The sequence below is a fragment of the Parambassis ranga genome, chromosome 7 (genome assembly GCF_900634625.1).
Source record: "Parambassis ranga chromosome 7, fParRan2.1, whole genome shotgun sequence".
Lineage (NCBI taxonomy): Eukaryota > Metazoa > Chordata > Actinopteri > Ambassidae > Parambassis > Parambassis ranga.
The window spans coordinates 9,837,934-9,851,974 of NC_041028.1; the positions used below are offsets into that span (position 1 = coordinate 9,837,934).

At 42.0% G+C, this 14,041-nt stretch overlaps 1 protein-coding gene across 3 annotated transcripts; it reads left to right on the top strand.

Moving 5' to 3' along the window:
• The first annotated feature begins 870 nt into the window (after positions 1–870).
• Positions 871–13,848, top strand: avpr2aa (arginine vasopressin receptor 2a, duplicate a). 3 transcript variants are annotated; one of them, XR_003670949.1, is made up of 8 exons: positions 871–1,237; positions 2,012–2,089; positions 6,905–7,284; positions 9,086–9,331; positions 9,561–9,707; positions 10,522–11,092; positions 11,432–11,611; positions 12,214–12,340. XR_003670949.1 is itself a non-coding variant. In XM_028408975.1 (7 exons), exons 3-7 carry the CDS (start codon positions 6,907–6,909, stop codon positions 12,411–12,413), a joined length of 1,542 nt encoding a protein of 513 aa, XP_028264776.1. In that variant the 5' UTR covers positions 871–1,237; positions 2,012–2,089; positions 6,905–6,906; the 3' UTR covers positions 12,414–13,848. The 3 variants fall into 3 exon arrangements, 2 of the variants coding, with proteins under 2 accessions (XP_028264776.1, XP_028264775.1); XM_028408975.1 differs by lacking the exon at positions 11,432–11,611 and having other exon boundaries at positions 12,214–13,848; XM_028408974.1 differs by lacking the exon at positions 11,432–11,611 and having other exon boundaries at positions 871–1,233; positions 12,214–12,413.
• The last annotated feature ends 193 nt before the right edge of the window (positions 13,849–14,041 follow it).

Below are 14,041 nucleotides of genomic sequence, written 5' to 3' on the forward strand. Positions count from 1 at the left end.
CATAATATAATACTTATAAAATGTCAATGAACATTTCCCTTGTTAGCTTTAGTGTTTATGAGGTGAGTGGAGGGAGAGAGAGGAGGGCGCAATTTTCTTGTCAAAATAAATTTGTGTGCATCACCACTATTTTCTCATTTTAGTTGGATGTTTTTTTGTCTGTGTGTGTGTGCAAAACATTTATGAATTCCCTCCTTGTGCACACCTGCGAGTGTTTGCGTACATGCCAAGTGTTTTCTTACCATCACGTGTGAGTGTGTGTGAGAGGGAACCTTGACATTAAAATTTGAAAGACAGCATTTTTTTAACCTTTTGTGACAAGGGTGTGACCTGTTAGCCCAGCTGACTCAACCAATCGGTATTCGTGTATTAGGTGGCAGCACTCTGGCCCTTGTCCTCCAACAACAGAAATGGAAGAGGGTGCAAAACAGGGGAGAGCTTTGAATAAAAACACAAGCGGCGTGTATCAATAACTAACCACGGGGTATAAATCATTACAATGGAGGGGTGGTGCGTCTCTCTCTTTGCCTCTCTGTCTCAAACATTAACCTACTGTACTGTAAGTGTGCATGCTCACACATTCACAAGAGCATGGGTGTGACCATGTCGCCCCAAAAACTATACTGCACACTACTGCACCCACACACATATAAATGTACATGTATGAACTGTCCATCCCTCTCTCTCTCTCTCTCTCTCTCTCACACACACACATACACACACACTTCATAGGTATGTGTAACATCCTCCCTCCACTCCTGGCAGCAGGCTCCACCCTCAGTCCTAGAGGACAGGCTGGTTGACCCAGGAGGAGGAGGGGATAACAGCAGAGGGAGGGGGGTGGAGGAGGTAAGAACAGACGGAGCTCAAATTCATTTCTGCTGGTGCTGTTGGAGGCACAGCACATTGCAAAGGCGTAACGTGACGCACACAGGGACCTGGGACACAGACATGGCTATCAAATGGATTACGCTATTAAACAAGTGTGAACTACTACACAGCAAGGACAATACAGTCAGCAGCAGCAGCAGCAGCAGGCACACAGAAGACTCCTCAGTCAGAACTTCTTTGTAAAACTGACCAAAAAAAAAGTTAGGTGTAAATATTTTTTCTGTCTTGGCTGATTACTTCAGGAGGCTGCTGATATTGTGATGAATGGAAAGACATGGATTGAGAACACTGAAGATGTCAATACTTTGGATAGAAATGATCACCTGCTGAAGTAGATTATAAGTGAGTAAGTACCTTATATTTGGACCTTTAATTTTGATCATGTCTCATTCAGACCGCTGTTTAAAATACTACTGATATCTGTCCACTAATTTTACACCAATGAATCGTAATACTGTGCAGCCCAGCACAACCTGCTGGAACTTAAACTTCTACACATTATATGTTCTCATATTTGTTTACGAACTAATCTAGGTCATTCCTCTGTATGTCTACAGTAACTCACATATGCAGACGCAGGTCTGCCACCCCTCCTTAATGCAGCATTTAACTGGTTATCTTAGTGTATGGTGTCCCAGTTTATTCTTAGCCTGTATTGTAACAATCATTATTCATCCTATGTATTAGTTTATTAGTTAAAAAAAGTGTCTCTATTTTAATATTATAAACAAAACTGAAACAAATCTTTGTAAAAGCCAGTTTTAAAGGCTGTACCTATGACTGAGGTAAACAATGATACTAATAATAAATATATCTAAAAATGTTTTCTTTAATTTATACACAGCTATACCAAAAAAATATGGATCATTACAGCTAATCTAAAAAAAACCTTTTGATGCATTAATGATACATAAAATATGTACATTAACATGTATGTAGTGTGTGTTGACACACACTGTGCTTGATTGGACAGTCTAAATAAAAATGTAGGTGATCCATTGAGTTTTTTTTCCGATGGATTAAAAAAGCCCACGGGATCTGTCAGGTTGTTAATGTGATCTGCTCTTGCATGTAATGTTAATGGACTGTAATGGTGACAGTCTTAATGCTCTGTCTAAAGTCACAGGGGGACAAGAAGGAAAAAAAGACGACTCGGAGAGAAAAGGACACAGGAAGCTTACCATGCACTGACAACAAGGTAAGAGCTGACACACACTCTGGTATGTATAGTGCTCACCTTGTCAGTGCTTTACATGTCCTGCCCATATTTTCAAAGGAAACTCAAAGGTCCTTAGATGACAAGGAGATTTGTTGTCCCAGGCTGAATGTGTGCGTATAGTACACAAATCAGTTATGATTTATTACCCGTTTTGTGTGACAGGGGCAAATTGGTGTAATATCCTCTTAATATCATTTTTTGGTTAAATTTTTTAAACCATCTTAAGAAATAACCCTTTTTTAGTTAGTGCTTGAAACTGGTTTTTCCATTTCCGTCTTACCCTATCTGCACATAAAAATACTTCCTTGATTGTGGTGCCCATCAGCAGAAATCATCATTACTGTTATTGTCACAGTCAATTTAGCCTGCTATCTTACAGGGAATCATTTCATTGCGTTCATTTCAGCAGCTACAAAGCTCCAGGCCTGTTTCAGCTGGTGTGGTCTCACTGCAGCTACACTTTCTATTCGAATCGAATCGTGTATCAGCTGAGTGATGTGAAAACAAGCCTGTTTTGTGTAAGGCACGTGTTTGTTGTCAGCACGCTAGTTAATGATACATAACAAGAAAAACAGTCAGTGGTCTTGCGAGCAGGCTTTATCAGTGACGATAAGGGGACCTGGACCTTCCTCATCATCAAACCTGAAGTTCACTCCACCAACTTAATGGAAATAAACTAGCTGCTGATGATACTGAACACAAAATTAATGTATCACCACTGCACAACAGGACTGAAATGCAGGCAGACAGGGCAGGCGGTGCGAAATGAGATGTGGTCTTGCATGATTAACGTTTAATGGGTTGTTTGGGCAAGACAGTAAAAGAACAGCTATTATTGTTCACACAAACTCACAGGCTGCGGTTTGTGGTGGAGACCAGCGCCTGAGTGACACATTCTGAAAGAGAGGAATAAATCATGGATGGAAGGCTGTGAATTCGGTTTTTAATGAGTACAGCAGGTGCCTCCATAAATTGAATGCATAAATATATATACACATAGCTTTCACCTATCACTGAACAGACTCATTCAGATGGTGAATTTATGCTGCATGTGAGCGAGCCATTGGGGATCTTATTTACTGATATGTGGGGCTTAAAGAAGAAAGCGTGGTCATATCAGCTTTATCATGCAGATGAAATGCTGCACTGCCTTCGTTGTGGCACTATGTGACTCATACCAGCCTTTATTGTGTAAGAATCTATTGATCAATATGTAAATAAAGTCTCATGCCATATTGAGAAACACAGCACAGATTTCCAAAATCACACAGTGTGATCTGATGCTTGCTTCTTCAGTTTCAGTCCACTCAGACTAGATCATTTTAATCCTGTTTCTTGCTGCTAAAGTGAATTAATGTTAAAGCTAATTACAGTCTAACAAAATAATTAGCATATCAGAAGCTGTTTTCTTTGCGGTTGTGAGTCTTGATGACAGGAGGGGTGAGGGATTCTTAGAAAGAGGAAGAGGAATGGAGTGGGTGGATTAATCTAGATGAAGTAACAGGTGAGGCAAAGGAAAAGAAAAGAGAAGGAAATGCAAATTAGAGAGGGGAAACAGGTTGAACGTACACTTGGCTACTAATGAGGAAGGAGAGGTTCTTTTAATTGTTATTAATCAATCTTGATCAAGAACTAATCAAGAAACTGACAGGCACAAATCAGACAGGCAGGGAAGTGATGGATCTGTTTGTCTAACAGGTAAAACTGCAGCAGAGGGTTAGCATGTTTTATTAGAAATCCAAAACTTACCCTTTAAGTGCCTCAAATGCACTGTAATAGTCTATTAAATATTTTAAATGTTGTGATCAGATAGCTTTTACTGGTGTGGCTATTAAGCAAACTGCATCTGTCGACTGATATCTTCCCGATGTTTACTTTAAAACATCTGTTCTCACACAGTGGCAATAAAAACTGAATAAAGCATGAGGCTTTATTCATATTCTAACAGTACCCTTTGGGGGAAAAACAAACAAATAAGACATTTTGACAACATATTTTCATAATGATTATTTTCTCATCCCCAGAACATGCCAGTGAGAGACATTTAATACTTAGGATCCTATAGGAAGGTTTAAGAGGACTTCGACAAATAGCTGGAACATGACGTACTTTGTCAAAATGAAATACCGAAACATGTGTGCACAGCACGAAAAGATAACTGGGATGTTACAAGATATGAGTAGTTGGTACCTATAAGACTTTTTGTGTACTTTAACTACCTGTTTGTGCCATCCCTGAGGCAGTGTAAACCCGAGCCCCCATGTGTGGGAAAGTAGTATAGGATGGAGTGGACATGAAAATGGATGGTTGCACACCATTTTGGCCTCTGGAGAGTAAAGCAAAGGGAGGGTCTGGCTCCATCATTAATCAGAGTGAAAGCTTTAAAGTAAAGAGGAAGCAACGTACTCCACCAACTACTAAAAGCAGTGTCTACAGTCTATCCAGCTCAGAGGGATGGAATAATTTCTGCTTTACATTAAGTCAGTCAGACAGATGGGAATGATGTGATGTGCTTGGAATACATTACAGCACAGTTGTGCAGACATTGTTTACCTTCTCTATGTAGCTTCAGTTTAAGGAATGTCCTCAGTGGATAGGAAACTGCCACTGCCAGAAGTTTTGAGCAATGCATGAGTTGAGCCATTGAATAATTTGAAGACAATCTGTCTTGATTTCTTGGATGCGCAAGCAATGTAAATGAGCCCTGAGCACAGTTGGAGAAGTTTCTCTGTCCTTCAGGAGCTCAGGAAAACAAGGGCTAATTCAGAATTATTGAATACAAAACGATATGTGGTTAAGCAGCACATGCAGCACATGCTTCTCTGTGTACAACCAACAGACAAAGCTTTTATCCATTACTGAGGCTCTGTCTGAGCAGTTATTAGTCCTTCCAGTTAATGCTGCCACACAGGGGCTGAAGCACCTCTGTTTAAGTCATCTGCACAGAGACATACTAAAAGAAGAATTTCTCATCAGAAATCAGTCACATGGGCAAATATACATAATGAGATTATGTAGTGAGCATAAATGAACATGGCAGCACAAAGAATCCTCTGAAGAATGATGCTGTAATTACAGAGAGGGGCACAAGGCTCCTCAGATACCAACAAAGAGGGGCCCGGAGGTTCCTCCTCTAATTAAAGAAGAATAATAAACACACAATAAGAATGAATATTACTACCTTTGATCCAAAGGACCTTCAGACAGGGTCAAATATTTGAGAAGAATCCTTGAAACCAATGCTGATTTAACGTAGACAAGCATGACAAAAGTTTTGTTTTATCCCTTTTAAGGCAGTGTTTTGGTGTGGCAGAAGGGATTCACTCAAACCCGAGAGGAGCTGCGAGGAATGGTCTCGCTCAGATTCTCCTCTTTTTCATCCACACAGCACCTTCACACTGGACAGAGACGTCCAGCTGGCCTGGCCTGTCATGCATTCATCTGAATACTACATTCCTTTGGCAAAGCCAGCATGTAAAACTTGACAGTATGTTCAGCTGTGTTATCTCACACACGCCCAGCAGCGAGCACGCCATTACTAGCAAATTGGTCATTAGCTCTCACGGTAATTCAGTTGCACAATACAATGACTGCAGGTTTTTCCTACTATTTAAAGACGTGGAGCATTTCCAAACCCTTCTACCTAATCTCTCTATAACCGCTCCTTACACACACATTATGGTGTCAATCAGCACAAACTCTATGATATCTAACTGCACGTTGCTCTCTGTAGAACTGTATTTGGCCATCTCCTGTTTCCGCTCATCGTCCTCTCTGTTCTTTTACCTTTTCTGGCATTTTTGTTTTGTTTTTGCCATTTCTCCACTCGGCCTCAATTTTCCCCTCACAGACTGTTTTTTTTCCAGTTTATTTGACCAAGGCTGTCCCCAGCATCCCATGGCTCTGTTTCTTAAATTGTCATCTCATTCAACTTTCTGTTCTTTTCAGCCATTTATTTATAAGCAAGGAAAAATAAACGTAAAGTTTATTGAGAGTGTGACATGGGGAAAGAGAAAAGAATGCCTGGATGCATGAGAGAGAGAGAGAGAGAGAGTGCCGTGATGAGGGGAACAAAAACATGGGGAAAACAGGAATGCATGGGGGTAAGCATGGGATGAGAGCAATTATGAGAGCGGAGGTGAATAAGAGTGGTGGGATAGAAGGGAAAAGCTGTCAAATCAACCTTGAGAAAGTATGAAAAAAGAAAATAAACTGCACTGGACTTGCGTCAGACAGAATGAGAGATGGACAAACAGGCAGGCTGAAGACTTATTAAAAAATTGGAGACAGTACCGAAAACAGAACAATATTCACATGGCATGCATGACTGGTACAGTCTTTGGCTTTTATTACTTTCAGTCGGTTTTAATAAGGTTGTCCAAGATGAGCTATTTAGAGTTTGTATGTGAAATTGCTGCTGATGCACCGACAACAAAGAGTCCCTGTGATTAATCTCAGCACCAACACCAGCTTAAATGAAAGAGCCGAGTGTTTGAGTTTGGGTTCTCGGTGGTACGACATGGCACACACGCTAAGTGTAAAATTACTCAGCTGACAAATTTAAGAGCAGTTTGGGGAAATTGGATAAAGGGGTTCAGATATGACGCAGATGATAATGTGATCATTTAGAACAAGAAAATCATTTGTTGATAAAAATCAGTGCTAAAATATGAGTGTAGATAGTCTCATGACTGCGCACCAGTATGACTTCTGCTGACTAAACTACGTGGAGTATTGTTTAAACAGTTGGGGATTTATTGCTTTCCCCCCATTAACACTGTGTTTGTCTTTCAGGAATGGAAAGCATCAGCGTGGAAACGGACTGGGATGGGTTAGGCCTCTCTGTTCTGAGTGCAACAGGAAGAAGCAACTTCTCTTCCTCCGTTGCCTCTGAACTGAACACATTCAACACCTCTCACAGCGGGGGATCCTTCTTTGGGCTCTTCCCTGAGAATGGTTCCAATACCACACCTCGCACGCTGCCCCAGCCCACCATGAGAGATCTGGGCCTTGCCCGGGCTGAGATTGCAGTGCTTGGCCTGGTGCTGGCTCTCACCACTCTGGGGAACAGCTTTGTGTTGTGGGTGCTCCTCAGAAGGAGGAAGTACAATGCACCAATGCACGTTTTCATGGTCAACCTATGTGTGGCTGACCTGGTCGTGGCTCTTTTTCAGGTTAGTTCAGAGACCACTGTATGAAACCCTTTTATTTGTAATGGGGGAAACTGATTTATGACACACCAAGAAAAAAGGAGGCTCTCACGCTGTAGCAAGTTCCAGTTTCGTAATGGTATTAAACTGGTAACGATTACGTCATGTTTGTTTTCACCTTGCTCCATCGTATGTGGTCTATTTGTAATGTTTATGATTCATGCACAAGGCATGCAGCAAACAATCTGGCCTTGTCACTAATTGAACAGTCATACATTGAAAATACTCATATAATTTTTGATTTCAGTCTCTTTTAGGGTGGTATTTATTGCAAATTGCTCTTTAGGATAATTGGGAGTGTTATGTTTTATATTCACAAATGAAGCAGGACCTAAATGCAAACTAACAAAACCAACCAAAGTCCAACAAAAGGTGAGCTTTATGAACATAAAAAGCCAAAACTAAGTCTGCAAATTAAAAGCCAAACTCTCCAAAAGGCTAACAAACACAAACCTTGAGAGGAATAAAACAAACAAAATGCCGAAAAAAAGGACCAACCTAACCCGGGCTGAAAACACTGGGATGAACACACATATAAACACAGACTGTCTAAGATAAAGGGCAGCACAAGACTCAAATACAAACAGGGTAACAAGATGCAGGTGAGAACAATGTATGGGTGATGTAGGCCATCAACAAGCCAGGAAACACAGGAGGAAGTAAAACACACACAGAAACACCAGGACACCAGACTTTCAAAGTAAAACAGGAAATAACCAAAACAGGCAAGATAAACCAGGAAAAATACAAATATACTGAAATAACCAGGAAACCCAAGAATTAAATGAGAACCAAACAAAGCATGCGATATGTAACAGAGCTGGCTAGTTACAGAGGCAGCACAGAGATGCAAAACACAAACTGGAGCTGTCCTGCTCTCTGCAGAGGTCTGCTGACACCTGGCCCTCTTTCTTGTGTGTGTACCCATCTATGCAGCCACATCTTGCTCAGACCTGAATATGATATGAATAATAAAGTCGCTGCCACACCTTTGATGGAAAAAGGAGCCCATTCAGATTAATGACAGGACTGCATGTCTAAGAGAGGCTTTATTTTTAATATTATATGTTTTTCTGACTTTGAATCTTCGCTGACTTTTCAACTCTGCCAGGGACTCTCAACACTCAAGCCCATCAGTTCTTAGTGAAGCCATAAATCTTAAAAACAGCACACAAATGTGTAGTTTGTTTTTAAAAGCTTTAGTCATTCCTGAAACAGCTGGAAACTGTAGCTTTTGACACACATCCATCAAATAAAACACACAAACACACAGTCGGTGTTTACAGGAGGAGGAGGCTGTTGTGTTAACTTAACATAATCTAGAGTGTCCGTGGTCATTATTGATGTGTATTTTGGTACTTTTTCTATTCTACAAAAAAAAGTGGGGGGGGGGGAGTCTGAAGCAAAGAGAGAGAAGCTACCACCAGCTGGGGCCATTTCAGCAGTATTGTGAAGTTTCATGTTGTGCAAGGTTCACGCAGAATAAATGAATAAAAAAAATAAATGAAATCAATCTCACATTCATCTCCACAGGGATTGTTGCTTACCTTTTCTATTTATAAAGCTCCTTCAAAGAGTCAAATGAACTGTGACAGTGGCAACATTGTCTGCTAATCCTCAGATACAGTGATTCATGTCTGACAGGCATGTTGACAGTAAAAGAAAAAAAACTCTTTTTTATATTCTACAGGCCAATCTAGAAACATAATTAATCCCTCTAATCACTAATCACTCTAATGACTGTGTGTTTTCTCTCTGTGTGCAGGTTCTTCCCCAGCTTATTTGGGACATAACTGAAAGGTTTCAGGGGCCTGACTTGCTCTGCCGGTCCGTCAAGTACTTACAGATTGTGGGCATGTTTGCTTCGTCGTACATGATAGTTGCCATGACGGTAGATCGGCACCATGCCATCTGCTGTCCACTGCAAGCCTACCGCGGGGGAGCAGTCTCCCGCTGGAACACCCCAGTCATGGTGGCCTGGGGCTTGGCACTAGTCCTCAGCATACCACAGGTAGGGAGGGGTGGCAAACAAAACCATTCACACGCACACAAACACACACACACACGGTAAAATAGGAAATGAGAGCTCAGCATGTGTTCACACCCTGTTTTCTACAGTAGACCACAAGATGTTGGTCTATTTTTAGCTTGTTGAGGTCACTGAGCTAATGAAGGGGGGAAATCACCACATGCCACGCCTGCAGGTGAGCCAACCACTCGTCTTTTGTCATGTCTTTCAGGTGTTCATCTTCTCTCGCTCAGAAGTGGCTCCTGGTGAATTTGAGTGCTGGGGTCACTTTGCCGAGCCATGGGGGCTGAAGGCCTATGTCACCTGGATGACTGTGGCTGTCTTCCTCCTGCCCGCCCTCATCATTACCATCTGTCAGGTAAATACGGGCTGCATGCTGCACAGACTATTGACTAGGATTACACACTTGAGGCAATGTTATTCAATAGCGAAACATGTGGCATGCATGAAATGCTGTTTTGTTTTCAGGACGAGCGCATTGATAATAACCTGTGGGCGACTGTGGTTGGTGTTATGTAGCATCCCATGGAGGATAGGCATTCTGTGCTGCCTCCCATCAGTCCTGCTCTATTTAAGGAAAGATATTTCTGGGGTCCAGTTATTTCCCCTAATTAACACAGCACTTGGAGGGCCACTGCTAAGACGGCTGCCCACTCTGAGAACCTCCTGCCAGGAAGTGGAATGTACCAGATCTCAGCCAAACATAGAATCCCTGACCTGTTTTCATTATTGAGTTTCAAATCAAGAGGCACTTTTTGACAGAGAGGAATTATGTTTTTAGTACTAAATTGAATTGTGCATCAGAATGTTTAATGTTTTAAAAAGTGAAAAAAGCAAAGGTTGGCAGTTACAAACCTTAAAATTTAAGACTTGCATATTAAAAATAGTTATAAGAATGAATCGCCTTTTTCTGATCTTTTAAGATGCTCAGGTGGGGATCATGTGTAGCTTATAGCAGCTATTCTGCAACATAAAATCAGAAATGCAGTTATGAAATGTTATAAAACATGTTTGACAGACTCTCTCTTTCATTTGAAATATCCATAACTGCAAACAACACTGTCAGGCATCTGTATCCAGAGCATGTCAGCTATAAAAGTTTAGCCTTTGGCCTTTTAGCGATGGAATGTCTGGTTTCCCCTCGCTGAGTTGCACTAATTCCTATTTTTCAGATAAGAATCTTTCGTGAGATTCACAATAACATCTACCTGAAGTCAGAGAGGATGGTGATGGCTGAGCTGAAGAAGAGTGAAATCCTGTTTCGCTTCCACAGCTTTAAGAAGGAGGATGAGCGGGCCAGGGAGAGGGGAAGACGGGCGTCCGGAGGCGGCAGCAGGGAAGGAAGAGGAGGAGGAGGACAGCTGTTAAAGGGTGCAAATAACTGCCTTCACAATAACACCCATAACTGTCAAGTGGGGGAGTGTTACAACTGTGTACCACCTGCTATTCAGTATAGCAGTTGTCCTAGTGAGCATGTGATGACAACAACAACAGCATCACCAATGCAGCAGCAGCAAACGCTGACCAGCTCAGAGTGCCAGGAGTCCTACAGCGGCTCTCCTCGCTGCTCTCTTGATTTTGTTCCTCCTCCCCCACCAGCCACTCCACCTCCAAGCATTACTAAAGCCATGTCTAAAACAGTGAGAATGACCCTGGTCATCGTGCTCGTCTATACTATCTGCTGGTCGCCGTTCTTCATCGTCCAGCTGTGGGCAGCCTGGGACCCCAACCCTCCAGACCAAGGTCAGTCAAACACGGGTGCAAACATTCACCTGTGTGTGCAATCAAGCCTCAAAGGGCAACAAAAACAAACATCAGTGATTTCAGAAGAATCATTTTCCCACATACTTATCCCAGTTAATCCATTTAATCACCCTAAATGTGCAAAGCTTCGACTCTTTTTCATCCAAGGCAGCTAAAAGTTAAATGATTGGATCTGGTTTGTAACAACAACAACCTCAGGTCAGTGTGCTGCATCTAATCACAATCATGCTCATTATTCCACGGACAGGCTGTAACTCAGATGGTAATAGTGAGTGAAATGCAAGGTCAAAAACAATGTTTGTTTTGACCCACAACCAGGAACCCCTGGATGACATCTGTAGCCTCTGTACATGTTGGCACACAAACACCATCTGTTGATCTCTTTACTGGCAACCGGTGATGAGGCAAGCATGGAAGTGTGGCCTTACGTTGTGGCTGATAGTATGGACTGAGTGGGTGTCCTCTGATCTGAAGCTAAAGGCAGACAAAGAGAGGCCGGTAAATAACCTGTTTATATCCCCTGCTGATTTTGCAACTCGCACAGATGTTGACATTTCACCAACAATGATCCACGCCAGTATCTTTAGCCAGAATCACAAGCAGACACACGGAGGAAGGAATGTATGTTTGCACACATGGACAGAGAGACAGAGAGAGAGAGATGGACACATAAATAAACAAAGTGTAAGCGGTGGAGAGCTCCACACTCTCAAACACACACAGCTAATTATAATCAGATTTCTGTTCTAAAATCGTTTTGCTCTTATATATTATCCTCAATTGGCCTCAGTGAAATAAGCATCGTTCAGTTGTTACATGAAATGTTTATTATCAGACGTTTTGACTGTTTGAGGTTTTGTCCCTCTGGGATATTTATAATCCCGTTGCTCTTCCTGAAGGAAATAAAGTGGAAAACAATAATCATGATTGTTTTATGTTCAAACTAAACAGTTGTTTCTCAAGGGAGAAGAGAACAATGTGATAAACTGTCCTCAGTGTGTCCTCAGTTTCTGCTCACAGTCTTTATTAGGGGGAAATCTTACTTATCTCTGGATATAAATGTGCTCATGCACTGGTCTTTTTCTGTATGTCCTCTGCAGGAGTGGCCTTCACCATCCTGATGCTGCTTGCCAGTCTGAACTCGTGCACCAACCCCTGGATCTACACAGCTTTCTCCAGCAGTGTGTCCAGAGAACTGCAAAACCTGCTACACTGTCGGTCACGGCCCGGCCGCCGGGGATCTCTGCCTGATGACTCCACCACCACGCACACTTCCACCACCAAGGACAACCTGTACTGACAGCAGCTGATGAGACTGAAAGAGACACACAGAGGCATGCTTGAAACGGCATGCATGGGTGCACACGCACCTATTGCAAGGACGTGCTGTTGCTGACAACTACGGCGCCATCAGTTGCACAGATAGCGCTGACCTCCACCAGATGTTTCCACTGACAAAGGACAGCTGTACTGTCACTGGGACCTCTATCTGTAATCACCTGTCCTCCCCACTTCACCAGTAAGGAAGGGTGTCATTGAAGATGTCAACACCATCCAGAGTGCAGCCTTTCAATGCATCTGCAATGCAAAGTGGCCAGGAAAGAAAAGAGATTTTCACCTCGGAAGCCATTGAGAAGGACTTTTTGCAATGATTCATATGAAAGAAAAACCCTGGCCTTGCTCAGACATAGCAGAGCAGCAGGAATGTATAAGGGGTGCATTGCTGAATTAATGGCCTGACGGCACGCCTAATGTACAAAGCAGCAAACAGAGAGCTGTGGGTGTAAAGACAACCAAGCAGCAGGATCAGGGGAGAGAGAAAGAAACATGTACAGAGAGAGAGAGAGAGAGAGAGAGAGAGAGAGAGAGAGACTGCTGTCAGACTGAAAGCAGACAGGGGATGTCATGCATGTTACAGCTGCAGGAGTGGTCCCAAGAAGGATGTAGCTGAAATCTAATAATGTGAACAAACTTTGTTATATCAAAGAAAGAGGATTAGAGATGGATGCTGGGGGCTGAATTCATATTCGCTCAGGAGGAATTCAGTTCCAAGAACTGGAGTACTGACAGTGAGGGTTAGAATAGTACAAATGAACAGGGTTTCCATAACCAAGTAGGATACAATAATGTGACTGTGTTTCTGTGCTTATAAGGTACCCACAATGATGCAGGAGAAAACTACATTCCATGTACAGTTATGAACAGTGTACAGTGTATTTATTTAAATGTAAGGCACATTAGATATTATACGGTGTTTTAGATAAAAAGTAAATGTAAATCAGACGTCTGAGCTGCAATGAGATGTCACACCAAAAATGTTTCAAAGCTGGACCTTTAAATCTACACAGGCCTTAACGGTAGACACATTACAGATATATTGAGTGTGAAGAGAAACTCCTGCACATCTTATCTGCTTGAAAGTCAAAACTAAGTGCCTGTAATGGCAGCAGACATTTTTTCAGAGGGGCCTCCCTCGCTGGATTAATTTTCAAATGATGTCAGCCACGTTATTCTTACACAGAGCTACCACCACAGCAAGGATCAGTGGATATATCACACCTCAAGCCATGTGTTCCTTTATCTTTTATTTATTGTATAAATGACACACACACACAGTAGTATATGTACCTATCAGGTACAGTTTTTCTATTGCATTTGTTCTCTGTAAAAATGAATGCTTACTGCCCTTCAACTGCATGACTTATAAAGATAAATATTATTTTATATTAAATTATATAAACCACTGTACATACAACAGATGTGTGTGTATAAAAAGAGATCAGAATTGATCATATCTGCTCAAAGCCTTTCATAGTAGGTGTTCCTGGTCTATTGTCTGTTCTCTCACATTGGGCTAGGTCTGCACTTCCTTTCTTCTTCATGACAGAACAGTGTCCACCAGGTCTCTAGGACAATACCGGGATGCTT

What these genes read in the sequence shown, in the direction of transcription:
- avpr2aa (XM_028408975.1), top strand. Translation starts at nt 6,907, where the DNA reads ATGGAAAGCATCAGCGTGGAAACGGACTGGGATGGGTTAGGCCTCTCT. An exon ending in TGGTCGTGGCTCTTTTTCAG is followed by an intron (nt 7,285 to 9,085) that starts GTTAGTTCAGAG and finishes CTCTGTGTGCAG; the next exon opens with GTTCTTCCCCAGCTTATTTG. An exon ending in TAGTCCTCAGCATACCACAG is followed by an intron (nt 9,332 to 9,560) that starts GTAGGGAGGGGT and finishes CATGTCTTTCAG; the next exon opens with GTGTTCATCTTCTCTCGCTC.